The sequence below is a fragment of the Typopeltis vanoorti genome, chromosome 12, assembly GCF_054136105.1.
Source record: "Typopeltis vanoorti isolate ZY-2024b chromosome 12, IOZ_Tvanoo_1.0, whole genome shotgun sequence".
Lineage (NCBI taxonomy): Eukaryota > Metazoa > Arthropoda > Arachnida > Uropygi > Thelyphonidae > Typopeltis > Typopeltis vanoorti.
In genome coordinates this window covers 139,131,444-139,148,601 of record NC_143560.1, presented here as the reverse complement: position 1 = coordinate 139,148,601, position 17,158 = coordinate 139,131,444, and the positions used below count along the sequence as shown (strand labels likewise).

The window sequence follows — 17,158 nt, the reverse complement described above, 5'->3', positions numbered from 1 at the left end:
AATTTATAATTTCAAAATTATTTTCATTTTTCAACATAATCTCCCTTAAGACTAATACATTTATTCCATCAATGCTCCAGCACCATTATCCCGTCCCTGTAGCGGTTCTCAGTAAGATCTGCAAAATATCCCTCTACAGCAATCACCTCTTGTTTCGAAGAAAAACACTGACCAGCAAGGAAGAGTTTTAGTTTTAGGAAGGGGTAGAAGTCAGAGAGAGAGAGAGACATCTGGGGAAGAGGGCGGATGTTCCAACAATTCATAGTCCAGATCCCTTAATTTTCCCATTGCCAAAACACCTTTGTGGGCAGGTGCATTGTCCTGATGAAAGATTATTTTTTTCTTCTGTAAACTGGATCTTTTCTCACAAATTTTTTCGTCTAGTCTGGTTAAAAGATCAGAATAATACTCCCCGGTTATTGTTTTACCCTTTTCAAGATAATTAATAAAGAAAATGCCTTTAGCATCCCAAAACACCAATGCCATGACCTTTCATGCTGAGGGAACCAACTTTGTCTTCTTTGGCACTGAACAACCGGCTTCTGTAATTCCACTGTTTTGACTGCTGTTTGGATTCTGGTGTGTAATGGTGAATCCAAGTCTCATCCTTAGTAATAAATCGACGAACAAAATCATTTTTATTCTTGTTAAAACACTCCAAGCACTGTTCAGAGATTTTCATGCGAGTACATTTTTGATCTGCTGTGAGAAGCGCAGCACCCATCTTGTGAGAAGCTTTTTCATTTGCAATTCTTCATGCAAAACATATCTTACACATTCTTTTGAAATGCCTATAGTCTCGAAGTTCACGCAGTTTGATTCGCCGGTCATTCAATACCATATTGTGCACTTGATCAACGATTTCTGGTTTTGTTACACTTTTTGGAAGTCCTTCACGTGGATCATCTTCAAGGCTGGTATGTTTAAACTGGGCAGTCCATTTCTTAATTGTTGAAAATAAAGGAGAAGAGTTTTCATAAACTTTCATGAACTTCGAATGAATTTCTTTTGGTGTTAAACCTTCTTTTACAGAGAATTTTATAATCACGTGATACTCAATTTTATCCATTTCAAGGGATACAGACAACACTTTTGCTTCAGACCGCTGTATAAAACAAACTACTTGATAGAATGACTTGCAGTTTCACATGGATGCTTATGACAGATGTACCAATTTAGAAAAAAAAAATCTTGCTGATAGTGTTGCCATCTATGGTCAAGGCCAAGAACTTTACAGACCACCCTTGTACTCAGTCTCTAGAAGTATCTCTGCTGTTCATGTATGATGTGGTGTGGCACTGTCATCCAGTAAAATGAATTCTTTGCCTACAGCACCACAGAACTATAATAAATTTAGTTTAATCCTTTATCCCAGTGAGAGCAAACAAAGTTTGTGCCTGAAAATATCTTCAGGACTGAATGTAGTGTTGTACTATCTTACCTGGGCAAGTAGTACAACACTAAGGCAACTCGTAGCAAAGGTGGAGCAAGATACCAACAATCCTATCCTAGTATCTCCCATAATGCAAAATACATCTCCTTGTGGATATGTATACTGTTATGCATTAAGGGATTAGCCACTACCCAGACTAGTTTCGACCTTTATCGAGGTCTCTTCAGTGGGAGCCAGGCCCAGAGTTGGAGATACCAGGCAGAAGCAGTAGCAAGGTCATCTTTACCTATAGAAGTTGCCAAAAGGTTTGCGACCTTTTTTTTATTAAATTACTCTGGATTTAGAAACATCTTTCTCTATCTCGCTCTCACCACTCTATCAGGCATTGCCAGATAGAGTGGTGAGAGCGAGAACAGTCAGTGAGTTTAAGTAGGTATAATAGACTTTGTGTATCCTAGGAGGGACCTCCCACGATGAGTCTTGATAGATGTTGTGTTTCCTAGGAAGGATCTCCCGTGATGAGTCTTTTGACTCCTTGGAGGCCTAAATAATAATAATAAACACATCACATCTATAGCCTAAAAAAAGCTTTGTATTCTTTTTCATTCAGAGCACTTCTCGCCTGCACAATCTCAAATCTACCTGACCATGGAATATTGTTCTCACATTTGGGCTAGTGTCCAGTGCTTATAAGTATCCAGGAGCAGGTAATTCACTACTTAATAGATGGCCCTTTCTCTCACAGACTTCCATTGTTTTATCTTTTTGCATTGTCATTTTTATAGGTATATAAAATAGTCACTGTTCCACTGAATTGGACATCACCATTTCTCTCTAATCATGTAAAAATACATGATTAGAGAATCTGAGCTAGTCAACATCATACATAGTTTGGAATTCTTTAGAACAGCCTTCCAATCTGTTTTCCTCACAGAATACAACTTCTACCAATTCAAGGAACACATTAGAAAATTTCCTTCTTCCTTCTTAACTTTTGCTCCCACACAGCCATGTTTTGTTACAGCATTGGTGACTTCCCATGTGTTAGGCTGGTGTGTGTGTGTGTGTGTGTGTGTGTGTGTGTGTGTGTGTGTGTGTGTGTGTGTGTGTGTGTACATATATATATGTGTGTGTGTACATAATGTATAGATATTAGACTGTTTTCTTTATTTATTTCAGATATTGTGGGAAACAGTTTAGTATCAATGAAAGTGGAATAAATCTCTCAGAAGGAAAGACATTTGTTTAAGGTAACTTTGTATGAATATTTCAAGCACCACATGAAATGGAATAAAATTTTACAACTCAGTCAAAATCCTAGTAGTTTCTACGTTTGGCTTTAAAATAATGCTGGATCTAATATCCACTTTGCCTATGTAATCTGGAGTCTAATTTATAATTTTGTTATTGTTATATGGCCATTTCCATGAAGTTCAAAGACTCATCACGGAGACTCAAACTATTCACTCATTTACACTCTCCAACCAAAAAATCTAGTATCTTGCATATCCCTGTTAGCTACACTTTTAGCTACCTGTCGACCAACTTGCAACCCACAAACCACTCACCATCTTGGCCACTTGCCTCTGAATTTTCTCCACCATTTCCTCTTCACAGGAATACAGATGTGAACATATTAAGGCCTCATTAAGAGAATGATAACGTCTTTATCTCTGCATGTTAGTGCATTCTTCAATAACTGAGTAATCCTAAGATCTCTCCTTGGACACCTTATCAATATGCCCTCTGTACATCAGCTCTCTGCCTGCCAATGCATCCAATTTTCTAGATTTATCAATTTCATGGAATGCTCTTCCATCAGTGGGGTGTCCACAGCTTGTAATCTACTTTATCCCAAAATTCATTTTTCCACATTAAACTGACATCCATTATCTTTTGCCAATACTTCCAGTTGTTTATTTTAATCATCCTGCAAGTCCACTACATCATCTTCATTAACTACTAAAGTACCCAAATTTGCATCATCAGCAAACTGAATATCTCCCTTCAAATCATTTCCTATATCATTTATGTAAAAATTAAACAGCAATGAGTCAAGCAATGCTCTTTCTTGAACTAAGCTGTTCTATATTTGGTCCATCATATAACTGTTTGGTTTATCAGCCACTCTTGTATCCATATCACCAATTTCATATTATTATTATTATGTAACACCTCCTGGGAGTCCAAAGACTCATCGAGGAGGGACCTACTCTACAGCTCTCAGTCTCCACCAACTGTAACTACCTTTATCATCTACACCAACGCCACTACAACTAGTATTTTCACAGACAATCACAAATATCCATGCCCATGATGGATCTCCAGCCAAAAGGCTGCAGATTCAAATCCACAGCCTTTTGGCTGGAGAGCAGATATGCTAACCACTTGGCCACCCAGGCCGAGTGGTTAGCGTATCCATCCCTGCTTACTCCAATTTGCATAACAATACTCCATGTGGCATTCTATCAAGCACCTTTGCAAAATACAGCAGTACTGTCTTATAAGTATTCCTTTTATCCAACTTAGCTGTCACTCTATTATAAAAAGTTAACAAATTACTAATGCAAAACTGACCTCTAACAAAACCATACTGCCTCCATAGAGTATCATATTCCTATCCATCCATTCCTGAGTTCCGTCTTTGAACTTTTCCAGTATTTCTACCACCATTCCCAAAAAACTGATTGGTCTATAATTTTCTGCGACAGTCTTGGAGCCTCCTTTATGCAAAGAACCTCTTTCCATTTTCTTTAAGACTTCAAGAGTTGAGACATAAGAACTTAGTAAGAGGCATTGCCAATTCTTTTGTAAAATTCATGGTATTCCACCCAATCCCATGGTGGTATTTGTTCCTAAGTACCTATGACTGACTAACCTCAAATCTCATATCAGTTCCTGCCACATCAGACATGCAAATATCCTTGCTTGGATGGCAGACCTTTGAAAAGTGGTCACATATAACTTCACTGTTTAATCTGCTTTCTTAATTTGTAGGTATATAATTTATTAAACAGGAAATTATTTCAGGTGCAACTTTCATTTGGTATATGCATTGTTGGCTCAGTAAATAAATAAATTAGAAAAACTGCTAAATTTTTAAAAAACATATAAGGTTTATATATAATAATAAGTGCTTGTGTCTAAGATACCTACAACCATTTAATGAATTGCTGTATTTTCTTTCCAGAGAATACAAATCTAAATTTGAACAAAAACGAATTTGGTATGAACATCGTTTAATTGATGATATGGTAGCACAAGCTCTGAAATCAGAAGGGGGATTTGTGTGGGCATGCAAAAATTATGATGGTGATGTACAGTCAGATTCTGTAGCACAAGGTAAAGAATAATTTTAATATCTGGAATATATACATACATCTCTACACACTTTTATTTTTAAATGTAAATCCCATGCATGAGTTTGATACTTACGTGAAATCCAAAGATACTTTAAATGAACATATCCTTAGTATTGAATGGGACAAAGCAGAAAAGAAAGATGTTAATTTAAATTTAAAATTTTTGAAGAGTGTAATTTCCATGTAGAAATTAGTTCAAAAATTAATGTTGGTTATCTTTCATAACCAACAGAAGAAACACCAAGAAGAAAGTGAAAAAAATTATAGAAAATGCTTTCAGAAAAAGTATCCATGAAAATTATTAAAAACATCTTCATATAGTTTATTCTTTCATTGTAAGGGATCAGTCCTGTGGCCATTTTGCTTGTATAACAGTTGGAAAACTTTACATATAAAGTACGTGATTTCACGTGTTTGTGACAAATTCATACATCACCTTATTCTTTCTCCCCTTCAACATTAATTGAATCTTCTTGGTACAGTGCCAGGCAGGGTTCTCGCATGTGTGGTCAGACAGCATTTCCCCTCCTCTTTCATTGATGTCTACCTCACTTCACAAAACAGGCAGGAAAGTGTTATGTGCAAATTATGTGGGTTAGCTGTCAACAATCTGTTACATTGCTAGTCTTGGTTTAACTTATCGTAGTTTGATTTCTACTGAAATTCACATGTCACAACTGTTAGACATGTGAACTGCATGGGGAAGTATTTGACGCTAGGATGTTACTGTAAAATATTGACATTAACATAACACATAGTGGGCAGCTAAAGAACATAATGACAAAACATTTGCAAAAGACCAGGTGATGCAAGTTTGCTTCAGAGGTCTTGATTCCAAACATAATCAAACTCTTTAGAGTGACAGAAGCTAGTTATTAATACCATACTTGTTTTCATATTCCAAAGATCAGTTAGCACCTTATTGTTCTTTATGGATCCTTTCTAATATATACTCATCACCATGAAAACCCCAGGATCAAATCTGTGAACAATCCATTTCAAGTCTGATCACGGACTTATACACTGGAATCGTAACCTCTTTATTTCTGCATATTAAGGTCCTCTGCATCATTTGCCAAACTGATGTGATGACTTCACAACTTCTGCAGTGTGACCTCTGAACTTTAGATCCTTGTCCACCATCACCCCAAGATTTCTTGTCTCCTCAGCCTCCTTCAAAATTTCCCCATCAAGTGTATATTTTGCATTCCATTATTGCCTACCAAATTTGAGAATCTTACATTTTGCAACAGGGTCAAAGCCAAAGAACTGGATGCAAACCTTCACATCGCCTTTCAGGAATGTGGAGAACTGACTGGGGCTTCTGACCTAATATTCAATCCTCACCCACACGTGGTGCACCCGATTAGTAGGTATCTGCTAGGTACTGAATGAATGAGAATTGGCTGTCAATTTGGGACTGAGCTGACCAAATTGTACTTTCTATTGGCTTAAACCACAAATGCATATAATGGTACAACACGAGATTTCATGCCAGCTGGGACATTGCCTGATTAAACAAGACTACCCACTGTTTTCATCAGGGAACCAGGGCAAACAGTGAAGAGTCATCTACTGGAACAAGCTCCAACCCAACATCAGAAGAACTAAATATAGGAACCATCAATGCAAGGAGTATTAAAGCAAAGGAAATCAAACTTGCAGAAGAATTAGAAAACCTACATGGACATAATTGGCATTACTGAAACAAAGAAGACAAAAACAGGTGAGATCTTACTAAATAATAGCTTCAGGCAATGATGATCAAGGAAAGGAAGGAGTAGTGACAGCATTCAACACCAGACATGAAGATAAACTTCTTGTTTGGAAGGCAGTTTCAAGTAGAGTTATGTGGGAAAACTTCAAAATGGGGAGATGGACTATGAAACTTATTTGTGTCTATGGTCTCACAGAAGATTCTTCTAAGGAAGAAGATGAGGAATTTTTTGAGTCATTAGAACAGGCAGCTGACAAAAGAAAATGGGAAAAGTGGTCCTTGTTGGAGATCTGAACAGCAAAGTAGAAAATAAATCCCACCAAGCATATAGAAACATTTTGGCAAAATTTGGAGAAAAGGGCAAAGCTAATAATAATGGACTAGTTATTGTGCACACTATGTTCCAACATAAAGATGTGCACAAGTTCACATGGAGGGAAGACACGAGAATAATAAAAGCCTCATTGAGTACATCATTGTTGATAGCTATATCTTCATGCTGGTTCAGGATACAAGAGTGTACAGAGAATTTAAAATTGGAAGTGACCATCGTTTAGTGCTAAGCAAGATAAAAGTTGATATTACATTGAAAAGAACAGCATATAAGAAAGTTTCAAAAATGATTAAAATTGAGCAGCTTTTACAAGTAAACTGTATAGTCAACTATACAAATATTATTGAAGAAAATCTGAAGCAGTTTGAAAACAAGAACCAAATCTTGGAGTGTCTGAAGAAGACTGATTTAGCTAGGGAGGTATGTGGCGAAGTTGTCTGTAAGGATAGAAAAATAAGAACCTCATGGTGGACACAAGAAGTTAAAGAAGCAGTACTGAAAAAGAAGAAAACATACCAGAGGTTCCTAGCAAGAAAGTCAGCAGATGCCTTAAAAGAATACAGAGAAAAATGTAAGACTGCTAAGCTACATGTAAAAGTAGCTAACTTTTACATGTAGTCATGAGAAGACTTGAATAAGAATATAAAAAATAAATATCAGGAAGGTGACAAAATGTTCTGGAAGCTATCAAAAAACTTAGAAATATAAGAAAAAGTACTGAAAAAGGAATCAAAGATGATAAAGGTGACATGAAAACTGAAGATTAGGATATTCTGGATGTCTGGAGTAATTACTTTCAAAGACTGTTAAGTGACAGAACCATACCAGAACATTTTCAAGAGGAATGCAAGAGGAGTACATATCAATACTTGAAGTAGAAAAAGCCATCAAAAACTTGAAATGCAGAAAGCAGCTGGAGTAGGTGATATTTGACCAGAAATGCTTAAGTATGGAGATATAAAAGTTTTGCAGTTGCTACACTGCATAATTCAGAGGACCTTGTCAAAAGGTCGAATCCTAGATGATTGGAGTAGATCTCTAATAGTTCCCACCTATAAAAAAGCGAATAAAACTTAATGTAAGAATTACAGAAGAATTTCTATACTAAGTTTTCCAGGTAGGATTTATGCAAGCATACTTGAAAAGAGGTTGAGAAAGGTTGTAGAAGAAAACTTGGAGAACAAGCTGGGTTCTGGCTAAATACAGATTGCCAGGATCACATTTTCACTTTATGGCAAATAGTTGAGAAATCATGAGAATATGACAAGGAGCTGAACTTAAATTTTGTAGATTGGAAAAAGCATATGACAAGGTGCCCTGGGAAAAGCTTTTCAAAACACTACAATTATATTGAGTAAATGGAACATTATACAGAGCAATACATAATCTATATTTAAGTTGTAAGTCAGAATTTAGAAAGGAAGGAAATACAGGAAGATGGTTTGTAAAATCAGGGGTAAGACAAGAATGCACATGATCTCCACTCTTATTCATCATCTATATGGATCACATTATGAAAGAAAGTGGCATTAGGTCTGATATTAGATTTGGAGATGTCAAACTTAGCTGTTTGCTTTATGCAGATGATGTACTCTTAAACACATCTAGTGCAAGTCTCCAGGCCTCTCTAACTGAATTGGATAGCAGCTGTAACAAATTTGGCATGAAAATCAGCAGTTAAAAAGACCAAAATTATGAAAATAGGCAGAAACATTGAACACGTCAATTGCATTCTGAATGGAGAGCCAATAGAACAAGTAAAATATTTCAACTATTTAGGCACAGTTTTTAGTGAAGATATCAAGTTATATCTGGAAATAGACAACTAAATAATAAAGCTGGTATGGTAGGTAGCCAGCTGAATAAATATGGAATAAGAAAGAAATTAGCCAAAACACCGAACTAGTAGTATACAAGATTGTTCAGACCAATTTTAAGTTAGATCTGAGAGTTAGGTTAGAAATTGCTGATTTTCTGCTGCTGATTTTAATGCCAAATATGTTACAGGTGCTATTCAATTTAGTTAGAGAAGCCTGGAGACTTGCACTAGATGTGTTTAAGAGTACAACATCTGCAATCCCATCAGTGCCTGCATTTGTATTTGCCAGCCTGGTTGGCTGAGTGGTTAGCGTATCCTCTCTCCAGCCAAACGGCTGTGGGTTCAAATCCCACTGTGGGCATGGATGTTTGTGATTGTCTGTGAAAGTAGTGGTGGTGGGCGGTAGTGCAATTGCAGTTCATTATAGTTGGTGGAAACTGAGTTGTAGAGCAGATGCCATCCCTCGATGAGTCTTTGGACTCCCTGGAGGTGTCACATAATAAAAAGAAAAAAATAATAAATAAATAAATCACTCAGTCAAAGATTAGAAACCACAGAAATGAGGGTTCTGGGAAAAATTAGGAAAGTGGATAGATGGCATTAATGGCAGAATCATATTAAAAATTGAAAACATTAGATAGGAACACTTGACATTCTTTGCATTCAAGAATGTGTAAGCAGAGCTAATCTAAGGTGGTATGGCCACTTAAATGGAATGGGCGAGGAAAGGTTAGCAAAACAGGTGTTCAATGCCAAGATAGCAGGAAAGCAATCTAGAGGAAGAACTAGGTCTAGGTGGATATGATTCAGTCAGAATTGCCTTAGAAGCATGAAATGTTAGATATGATAATATTGAAGTGCTGACAAGTAAGAGACTGGAAGAAATTGTGGATAGGAGGTTACTAATAATGTAAACTTAATCATGCAGTGCTGTCATAGTATACAGAACATCCACTTGAGTGTACATTGTAAAATAGTGTATAGAAGGATTTTTATACAAAAGTACTTTATATACCGATTTTACTGGTAAACAAATTCACTAAAAATATTTGTGAGTTAATAGAGAAATTTTCATATTTTTTCATTTGGAAATAATAAAATTTGGATATTGTTGAATATTGTCACCTCAAAGGGTTTTGTAAAAGAACAGAAAAATAAGTGTAAGGTTAATAGTGTCTAAAGACCTCTTAGTCACCAGTAATTCCACCGATCGACAAGGGTGACGGGTGCAAACCACCAAAGTACCGAGGGGACGATGACGTAAGCAAAAATGAAGGTCATCGGAACCGTATAAATAGCAGTTCGCTATGTCGAAAAGGGGTTTTTTAGTGGTTCCTTGGTCAGCGAGAAGTTTCGAGGTCACGTGGGGTTATGGGTTCCAGAAGTTGACGAGGTCACAGAGTCGAGATGTACGATGATACGACGTACATTATGGTATCAGAGTTTTGATAACAACTTGGGAAATGATTTCTAATCGCCATCGGAGACCTGTGTTCCAGATAGAAAATGCCAAGAAAGTGACGTGACTAAGATAAACGGTTTTAGAAGAAATTAGATGTTGAGTTTTCATGCTACCAAGATCCAAATGTTCGCCAATATTAAGAGGAGATCTCATGAAATCCCAGAGATGATATCCAAGTGCAGTACTAAAGTCATATGGTAATAGAAAGAAGTGATTTCAGGGATCATTCAGAAAAGACCACACACCTGTTTAAATAAGATTTTTCCTTTGATTAGCTAGAAATAAGAAGATTGTGACAGTGATTTATTTAAGGGACTTGTTTTGTAGTGATACTTGAGAACTTTAGGCCTTACTTTAATATCTGAAGTATTTTATATGTGAGAGAAGGTCTAGCTAAAATTTAAGGTGAAGCATCATGTATTTAATGTTATAACTATTGCCTAAACCTGCAGAATGTTATGTAAAAATTGATTTGAGTATTACCAAGTTTAATGAGAGAAAATTATAGACCCGTGGTGTTACACGTGGTCTAAAGGTAGTCATTAGTTGTGATTTGAAGCATAGAAGCTAATTTACTTAGTACTAAAAATTGACCCATTGTACATTTCATTGATGTTAAATAAATTGTTTTCTTGTTTAAATAACTTGCCTGATTTCTATTTCCAATGCACTGCTCATAAATTCGAATCTGTGTGAGCCTTAAAAGTAGGTATGATCACGACTGCATAACAGAAAGTTAGGTTGTTAGATTTGCTTAGTATTAAGAGAGAAAAGTTCCGTGTGGTTTACTGTGTTATTTTTTGGAGGGAGATTCAACTAGCACCCATGAATTTGGTGGTGCAGCTAGAAACTAAATAAATTTTCCAAATTCAGTTGAGAATAAACACCAGTGGGTCAGACAAAGAAATTGGCTCTGGCCTGAGGCGATTTCTTTGTTCTGTAAGTTTTGCACATGTGAGCTTTATATTATTTGTGGCCATAAATCAGAAGTATAGTAAAGGTTAAGAAGAAGGGTTTAAAAGAGATAACTATAGCTTTTACAAAGGAGCAGAGGACAAGATATAATTTTATAACAACATATTTAACAACATATCAGGAAATTGATGATGATAATGACACTTTCTAACATTGAACTGATAGTTCCATTCATTCAAGTCCTCCTGCAAAGGATACAACAACATCTGCTTGATTTATCATTGCTTTCCCCAGTTTTGCATGATCTGCAAACAATTGTATTCATTCATTCATTCATTCATCTTCAAGGCCCACCTTTCCTAACTGGGTTGTGGGGGCAGCAGCTGCAAAAGGAACTTCCAGTGGTCACATTCCTCTGCCACCAAGCTCAGGTGTTCTGGTGGGATTCCCAAACGAGTCCATCCAAGGTTTTGGATATAATCTCCAGCGAGTCCTTGGCCTTCCTCGTGGCCTCCCACCTTGGCTTGGCTTGGCAAAGAGGGCCTGCTGGGGGAGCCTCTCTTCTGGCATTCTGACCAGGTGCCTATACCAACTTAACTGTGATCTCTCGACATGGAGAAGCAACGGTTGAGTATTGAGGGTTTCCCGAATTGCAGAGCTTCTGACTTTGTCGAGTCTTGTCAGCCCCGCAACCCCTCGAAGGAACCTCATTTCAGCCACTTGGATTTGTATCTGCATTCTTTCAGTCATTACCCAACTCTCATAACCATAGGTGAGAATGGGGACATAGACTATATTGAAGACAGCCAGCTTTGCCTTCTGGCTTAACTCCTGCTTCAATACTACCGAACGGCCAAGCTCACGCAATATTGCCCTTGCTGAGCCAATCCAAGTATCTAGCTCTATGTCCCACTTTCCATCACTCGTGAATATGGACCCAAGATATTTAAACTTCTCCACCTGCCTCAGTGGGACTCCACTCACATGTAGAGTGCACTGGGATGGTTGTCTTGAGACCACAAATGTTTCAGTTTTAGCCACAGTGATCTTCATTCCGGCTTCTGCACAAACAGCTACAAACCTATCCAAGGTCTGCTGGAGGTCATCTGTGGAAGAACTAAGTAGAACTAGGTCATCTGCAAAAAGCAGATGTCCATTGCTACATCTTCCAATTCTGACACACTCACTGTCTCGGCTGTGCTTATCAATCCAGTCCATAAATATTATGAAAAGGAGGGGATGACAGAACACAACCTTGGCAGAAGCCAACGGAGACTGTGAAAGGTTCAGACTCTGTGCTGTTTACTCTGACACAAAACTCCGGGCATTCATACAGGGACTTGATGGCAGCTAATAGTTGGCCATCCACTGCATACTCGCTTATCCCGAGTAACCCGGTCATATGCTTTCTCCAAGTCCGCAAAACATGTGTAGACAGTCTTGGCATATTCCCAAGATTTCTCAAAGACTTGACTTAAAGTGAAGATTTGGTCAGTTGTGCTTCTACCAGGACGAAAGCCACATTGTTCTTCCTGGAACTTTGACTCAACTATGCTCCTGCATCTTCTTTCCAAGCACCTAGCATATACTTTCCCAGGCAGGCTAAGCAGAGAGATGCCACGATAGTTGTTACAATCTCTCTGGTCTCCCTTCTTGAAGACTGGTATTATTATGCCTGTCTGCCATTGCTTTGGTGCTCGCCCAGATATCTAAGCAGCCTGACACACTCGAGTCAGCCAGAGAACCCCCGTCTCGATTTAAGGCATTTCGGGCCTAATTTCATAAACAATTGTATATTTCAAGTTAAATCCCAATATCATTATTATACAAGTTAAATAACAGCAGCACCAAAATAAACCCCCTGCAGCACACCACTGGTGACTTTTCCCATTCCTGGATTATGCACTGCCATACACAACTTGCTGATAACTATTTGAGAGGTAGTTGCCTAATCATCTCACTAATCTACTATCCAATCCCATCTATTCCAGTTTAGTTAGCAACTTGTGGTGTGCAATCTATCAAAAGCCTTTGCAAAATCTAAATGTATCACTGTATATGCATTTCCCTTGTCCAATACATTCATCACCTTGTTGTAGTACATAAGTAATTTGGTAAAGCATGAACTCCGTTTAACAGATCCATGCTGACAAGCACAGAGAATATTACTATTATCAACCTACTTTTGTATCCTAGCTCTCACCATCTTCTCCAGTACCTTAACTACAACTCCAGGCATACAGATCAGCCTATAATTTGTAGCCTTTCACCACCTTTGTGAAGTAAAATAATTTTACCTTGCTTAATTTTACTATACTGTCCTCATTCCAAAATAGAGATTACACCTTAATCAGCAGATGGAGACCTATTTCTCTGTGTAATACTGACTACAAGATATTTTTCCACATTATCAATAACAGCTCAAAGTAGGAATAAGATGTGTAATTAAAAGCACACAGGTGTATGGAGTTCCAGGCCAAGCAGTAGAATTTAATCTGTTTCTGCTATGTGATCTACTTCACTTTAGAGCTTCTGCTGTTGCAAGACTCTTGCTAAATTGTAAGCCAAGGCTGACACTATCTCATTCCTTTAAGACACGTTGTGATACATCATCAAGTCCTATTCCGTTATTGGCATGTAGCTAACTTAACACCTCATATACCACTTGCTCTCACCAGTAAGTCTTCTCTCATTTCATTCTCTACCCTTGAACTTCTGATTTCACACTGAAGATGAAAAAACTGTTGAACTGCTCACTGAATACCTCGACTATGTCCTCTGAAGCAGTTATCCACCTACCACTTTCATCCATTAACATCATCTTTTGCTATAATAATTCTTTCTACTTGTCACATATTGAAAAAAACTACCTAGAGTTTTTCTTGGCCTGATTTGCTAATTTCTACTGATACTGCTTTTTTGCTGTCTTTACTGAGTTATCCTTCTGGCACCTGTTCTTTATACACTTTGTGCAACTGATTATTACCATTTATTTTGTGCTGCCTCCAGAGTGCCTTCTTCCATATTTCATGCTTAATTCTCCAATTCATCCATTTGATGCCTACCTTTATTCAGCTTTTGTGACCCTCAGAATACATTCACACACTGATGCTGTTAAGTATCTTTGTCAGTTCCCAAGTAGCATTTATTTCATTCCTGCATAATTATTCATTCCATGCCAAAACTCTAAGCTGTCTCCTAAGCTTTTCATAATCACCAGCCTTGTAATTACACATACAACAGAAGCCATCATGTAGCTAGCCACTACCCAACTGATCACTTCATGATAACTCTCACCAATTGCAGGGAAGTGTGTCATCCCACTCACAATCACATCTTCTGATTAATGCTATACTTCTGATCAATGATAAATACATGCCCTTTACATACTGCCTAAGATAATTGTCTCTCAAGAAATTAATTTTCCTTGTTCCCAAATGCATCATTCAGTCTCTTCATCCCAATCTCTATTTACCATAATTAAAATCACCCATAATGATCATCCTTCCCTAACTCAAGTTGCTTATACATTTCTTCATCATCAACCTCCATATTATCTGACCTATAGTTACAGCCAACTAAATGTCTCTTTCTGTTAACCTCCACCTCACACCATACTGCCTTAAAAGCAATGCCACTATTTCCCCTTCATGAATTACAGATTAAATTAAAATTATAAATTATGATTCCAAGAATTTCTTGGCATCTTTAATTTATAGTATAACAAGTGAAAAAACTTTAATCTATTTCTAATCCAGAGTATTTTAGTAATAAGTTGTGACTACTTATATATAGGAAATATATGCCTTCTGCATTAATTCAGCCTTGATATCTCTTCTGGGTCTGGCACTCCCACTGATGACATTTATTAATTTCTGATCATTGGGTTTCATTACTTCCTGGGGAGTAGAGAGGTTCCACTCTGTGACAGGTTTTTGTCTGTAACAGGGTGGAACCAGTGCTGAGTTTCCTGTACTGGAGTGATTCAGGTCAGGAATAATAAGTTTAGTAATGATCCCTTAGGGTTACTTGATGAGATTTAGATTGATCTTGTAGATCACTCAGAATTTTTGGAGAGGTATCCCTGCACTTAAATATACCTCAATAAAAGTCGATGACAGACAATAAAATCTCCAAGACCTGATGGTCTAGAGATAGAATTTCACTGTGAGGCTTGGGATTTTATTCTTCTCATTCTACTTATGCTATTTAATTCTTTTCTCTTATCAGGACACATACCAAGTGAATTTGTAGCAAACTATACCGTCCTCATTCCAAAATACAGATCATACCTTAATCAGCAGATGGAGACCTATTTCTCTTTCTAATACTGACTACAAGATATTTTTCCACATAATCAATAACAGGTTCAAAGTAGGAATAAGATATGTAATTAAAAGCACACAGGTGTATGGAGTTCCAGGCCGAGCAGTAGAATTTAATCTGTTTCTGCTATATGATCTACTCCACTTAGTTAATAAGAAAAAGCAGCCAATGGCAGTATTATCAGTAGACCTTACTCAAGCATTTGATAATGTCCAGCATCCCTTTCTGTTCCACATTCTCTAGCAAATTGGCTTGGGTAAAAAGCTGCTATCCATTATTAAAGGAGACTATGCCAATTCAACTACCCACCTCCTAGTTACTGAGTTCATATCAGATCTTGTAAAAATTCAAAAAGGAGTCAAGCAAGGTTGCCATCTTAGTCCATGACTGTTTGCATTGGTTCTTCAACCTTTCTTGCAGAAAGTCAACAATACATGTGCTGTGCAAGGAATAACAGTTTGCCTTGCAATAATACTTTTCTTAATACCTTATTTTCCTTCACCTATGAAGGAAAATAAATTGTTAGCATATGCCGATGGTGTAGTAGTCACTTTGAAAGATAATGATTCCATATACATCTTTTTTGGTATTTTGGAAAAATTCAGCTAGGTCAGTGGATTAACTGCTAATGCAGACAAGACAAAATTAAAAGTTTTTGGAAAGTGGAATATTGGAGGCATTCCTTTTGGGTTTACCCCTAAGAGAGAGAGAACCCCTCGTTATACTTGGAATTCCCTTCTCCACTTATCCAATATTACCAGTTCAAGAACTTATATACAAGAACTTTGAAACCTTAGACTGGAAAGCAGGGCCACTTTCCTTTTCATCTAACGACATAGTACTCAAAACCATAATACTTCCTGCTCAGTTGTACATAATAAATATTACAGACATCACAGAAGCAGAAGAAAAGAAATTATATAGTAAGCCTGTACAATTTTTTTGGTCCAGCTGATCCCAAGAAGTTAAAAAGGAATTTCTTCAACTATCAAAGAGGATTTTGGCTTCGTGTCTTAAAATTCTGCAATTTAAGCAATACAGCTTCAAAAATCCATAAAATGTTACAGACCTTCTCATGTACTACCTGGGTTTCCATCTTCCCCTGTTTGGAGAAAATTATTATAAAGATTCAAAAGTTGAGTTGTTCCTGAACACTACAACATTCTGTGCTTTACTCTAAGATTGCTACAACATTCTTTCCATTAAAAAGAAAAGTAAAATTTGGTATAGAGAAATCTTTAACCTCTTTCACCACAAACTTCCACAGTTAGTTTCTGACAACAACACTTTGTTTCATAACTTGAAGTTCCAAGGATATCCTAATAGGAGTGAAAACCAGCAATATGACATCCAAATGCTTTATAATATTGTACTGTGAAAATTTATTGTTCAGTCACACGATTTTCGTATTTAGAAAGAAGCATTCTAGGTAGTGTAGATCACCCACATTATGCAGTATTCACCAGAGGGAGATAAAATTCTGTCTACTTTTACTATGAGAGATTTTTATTTTAAGTAGTTTCATCATCTTAGTTCAATGTAGTCTTATGGTCAATTGCAGGGATGACTGGAGGGCAAGCCCAGGTATATGTGGCTTGCATTATGGGATACTAAGCCAATTGATGTGAAGTCATTATCTTCTATATACAATTAGCCCAGTTGTGAAGTTACTTCACTTGCAGATTGTTTGCTTACACTTGGATAAAGGATGAAACCAAGAATATAATTTCTTGGCATCTTTAATTTATAGTATAACCAAGTGAAAAAACTTTGTATGTCACACAACTAGTTAGCAACTAAATTGGAGAAGATGGGATTGCATGATAGATT

At 37.1% G+C, this 17,158-nt stretch overlaps 1 protein-coding gene across 1 annotated transcript in view; it reads left to right on the top strand.

Annotated features, from left to right (window-relative positions):
- The window catches only part of Idh (isocitrate dehydrogenase [NADP] cytoplasmic), a 295,030-nt gene that overhangs the window by 219,164 nt on the left and 58,708 nt on the right, over positions 1-17,158 (top strand). The window contains exon 9 of the mRNA XM_090402020.1: positions 4,584-4,735. Within this exon, the coding sequence (XP_090258146.1) occupies positions 4,584-4,735 (152 nt within the window). The remainder of the gene's footprint in view (positions 1-4,583; positions 4,736-17,158) is intronic.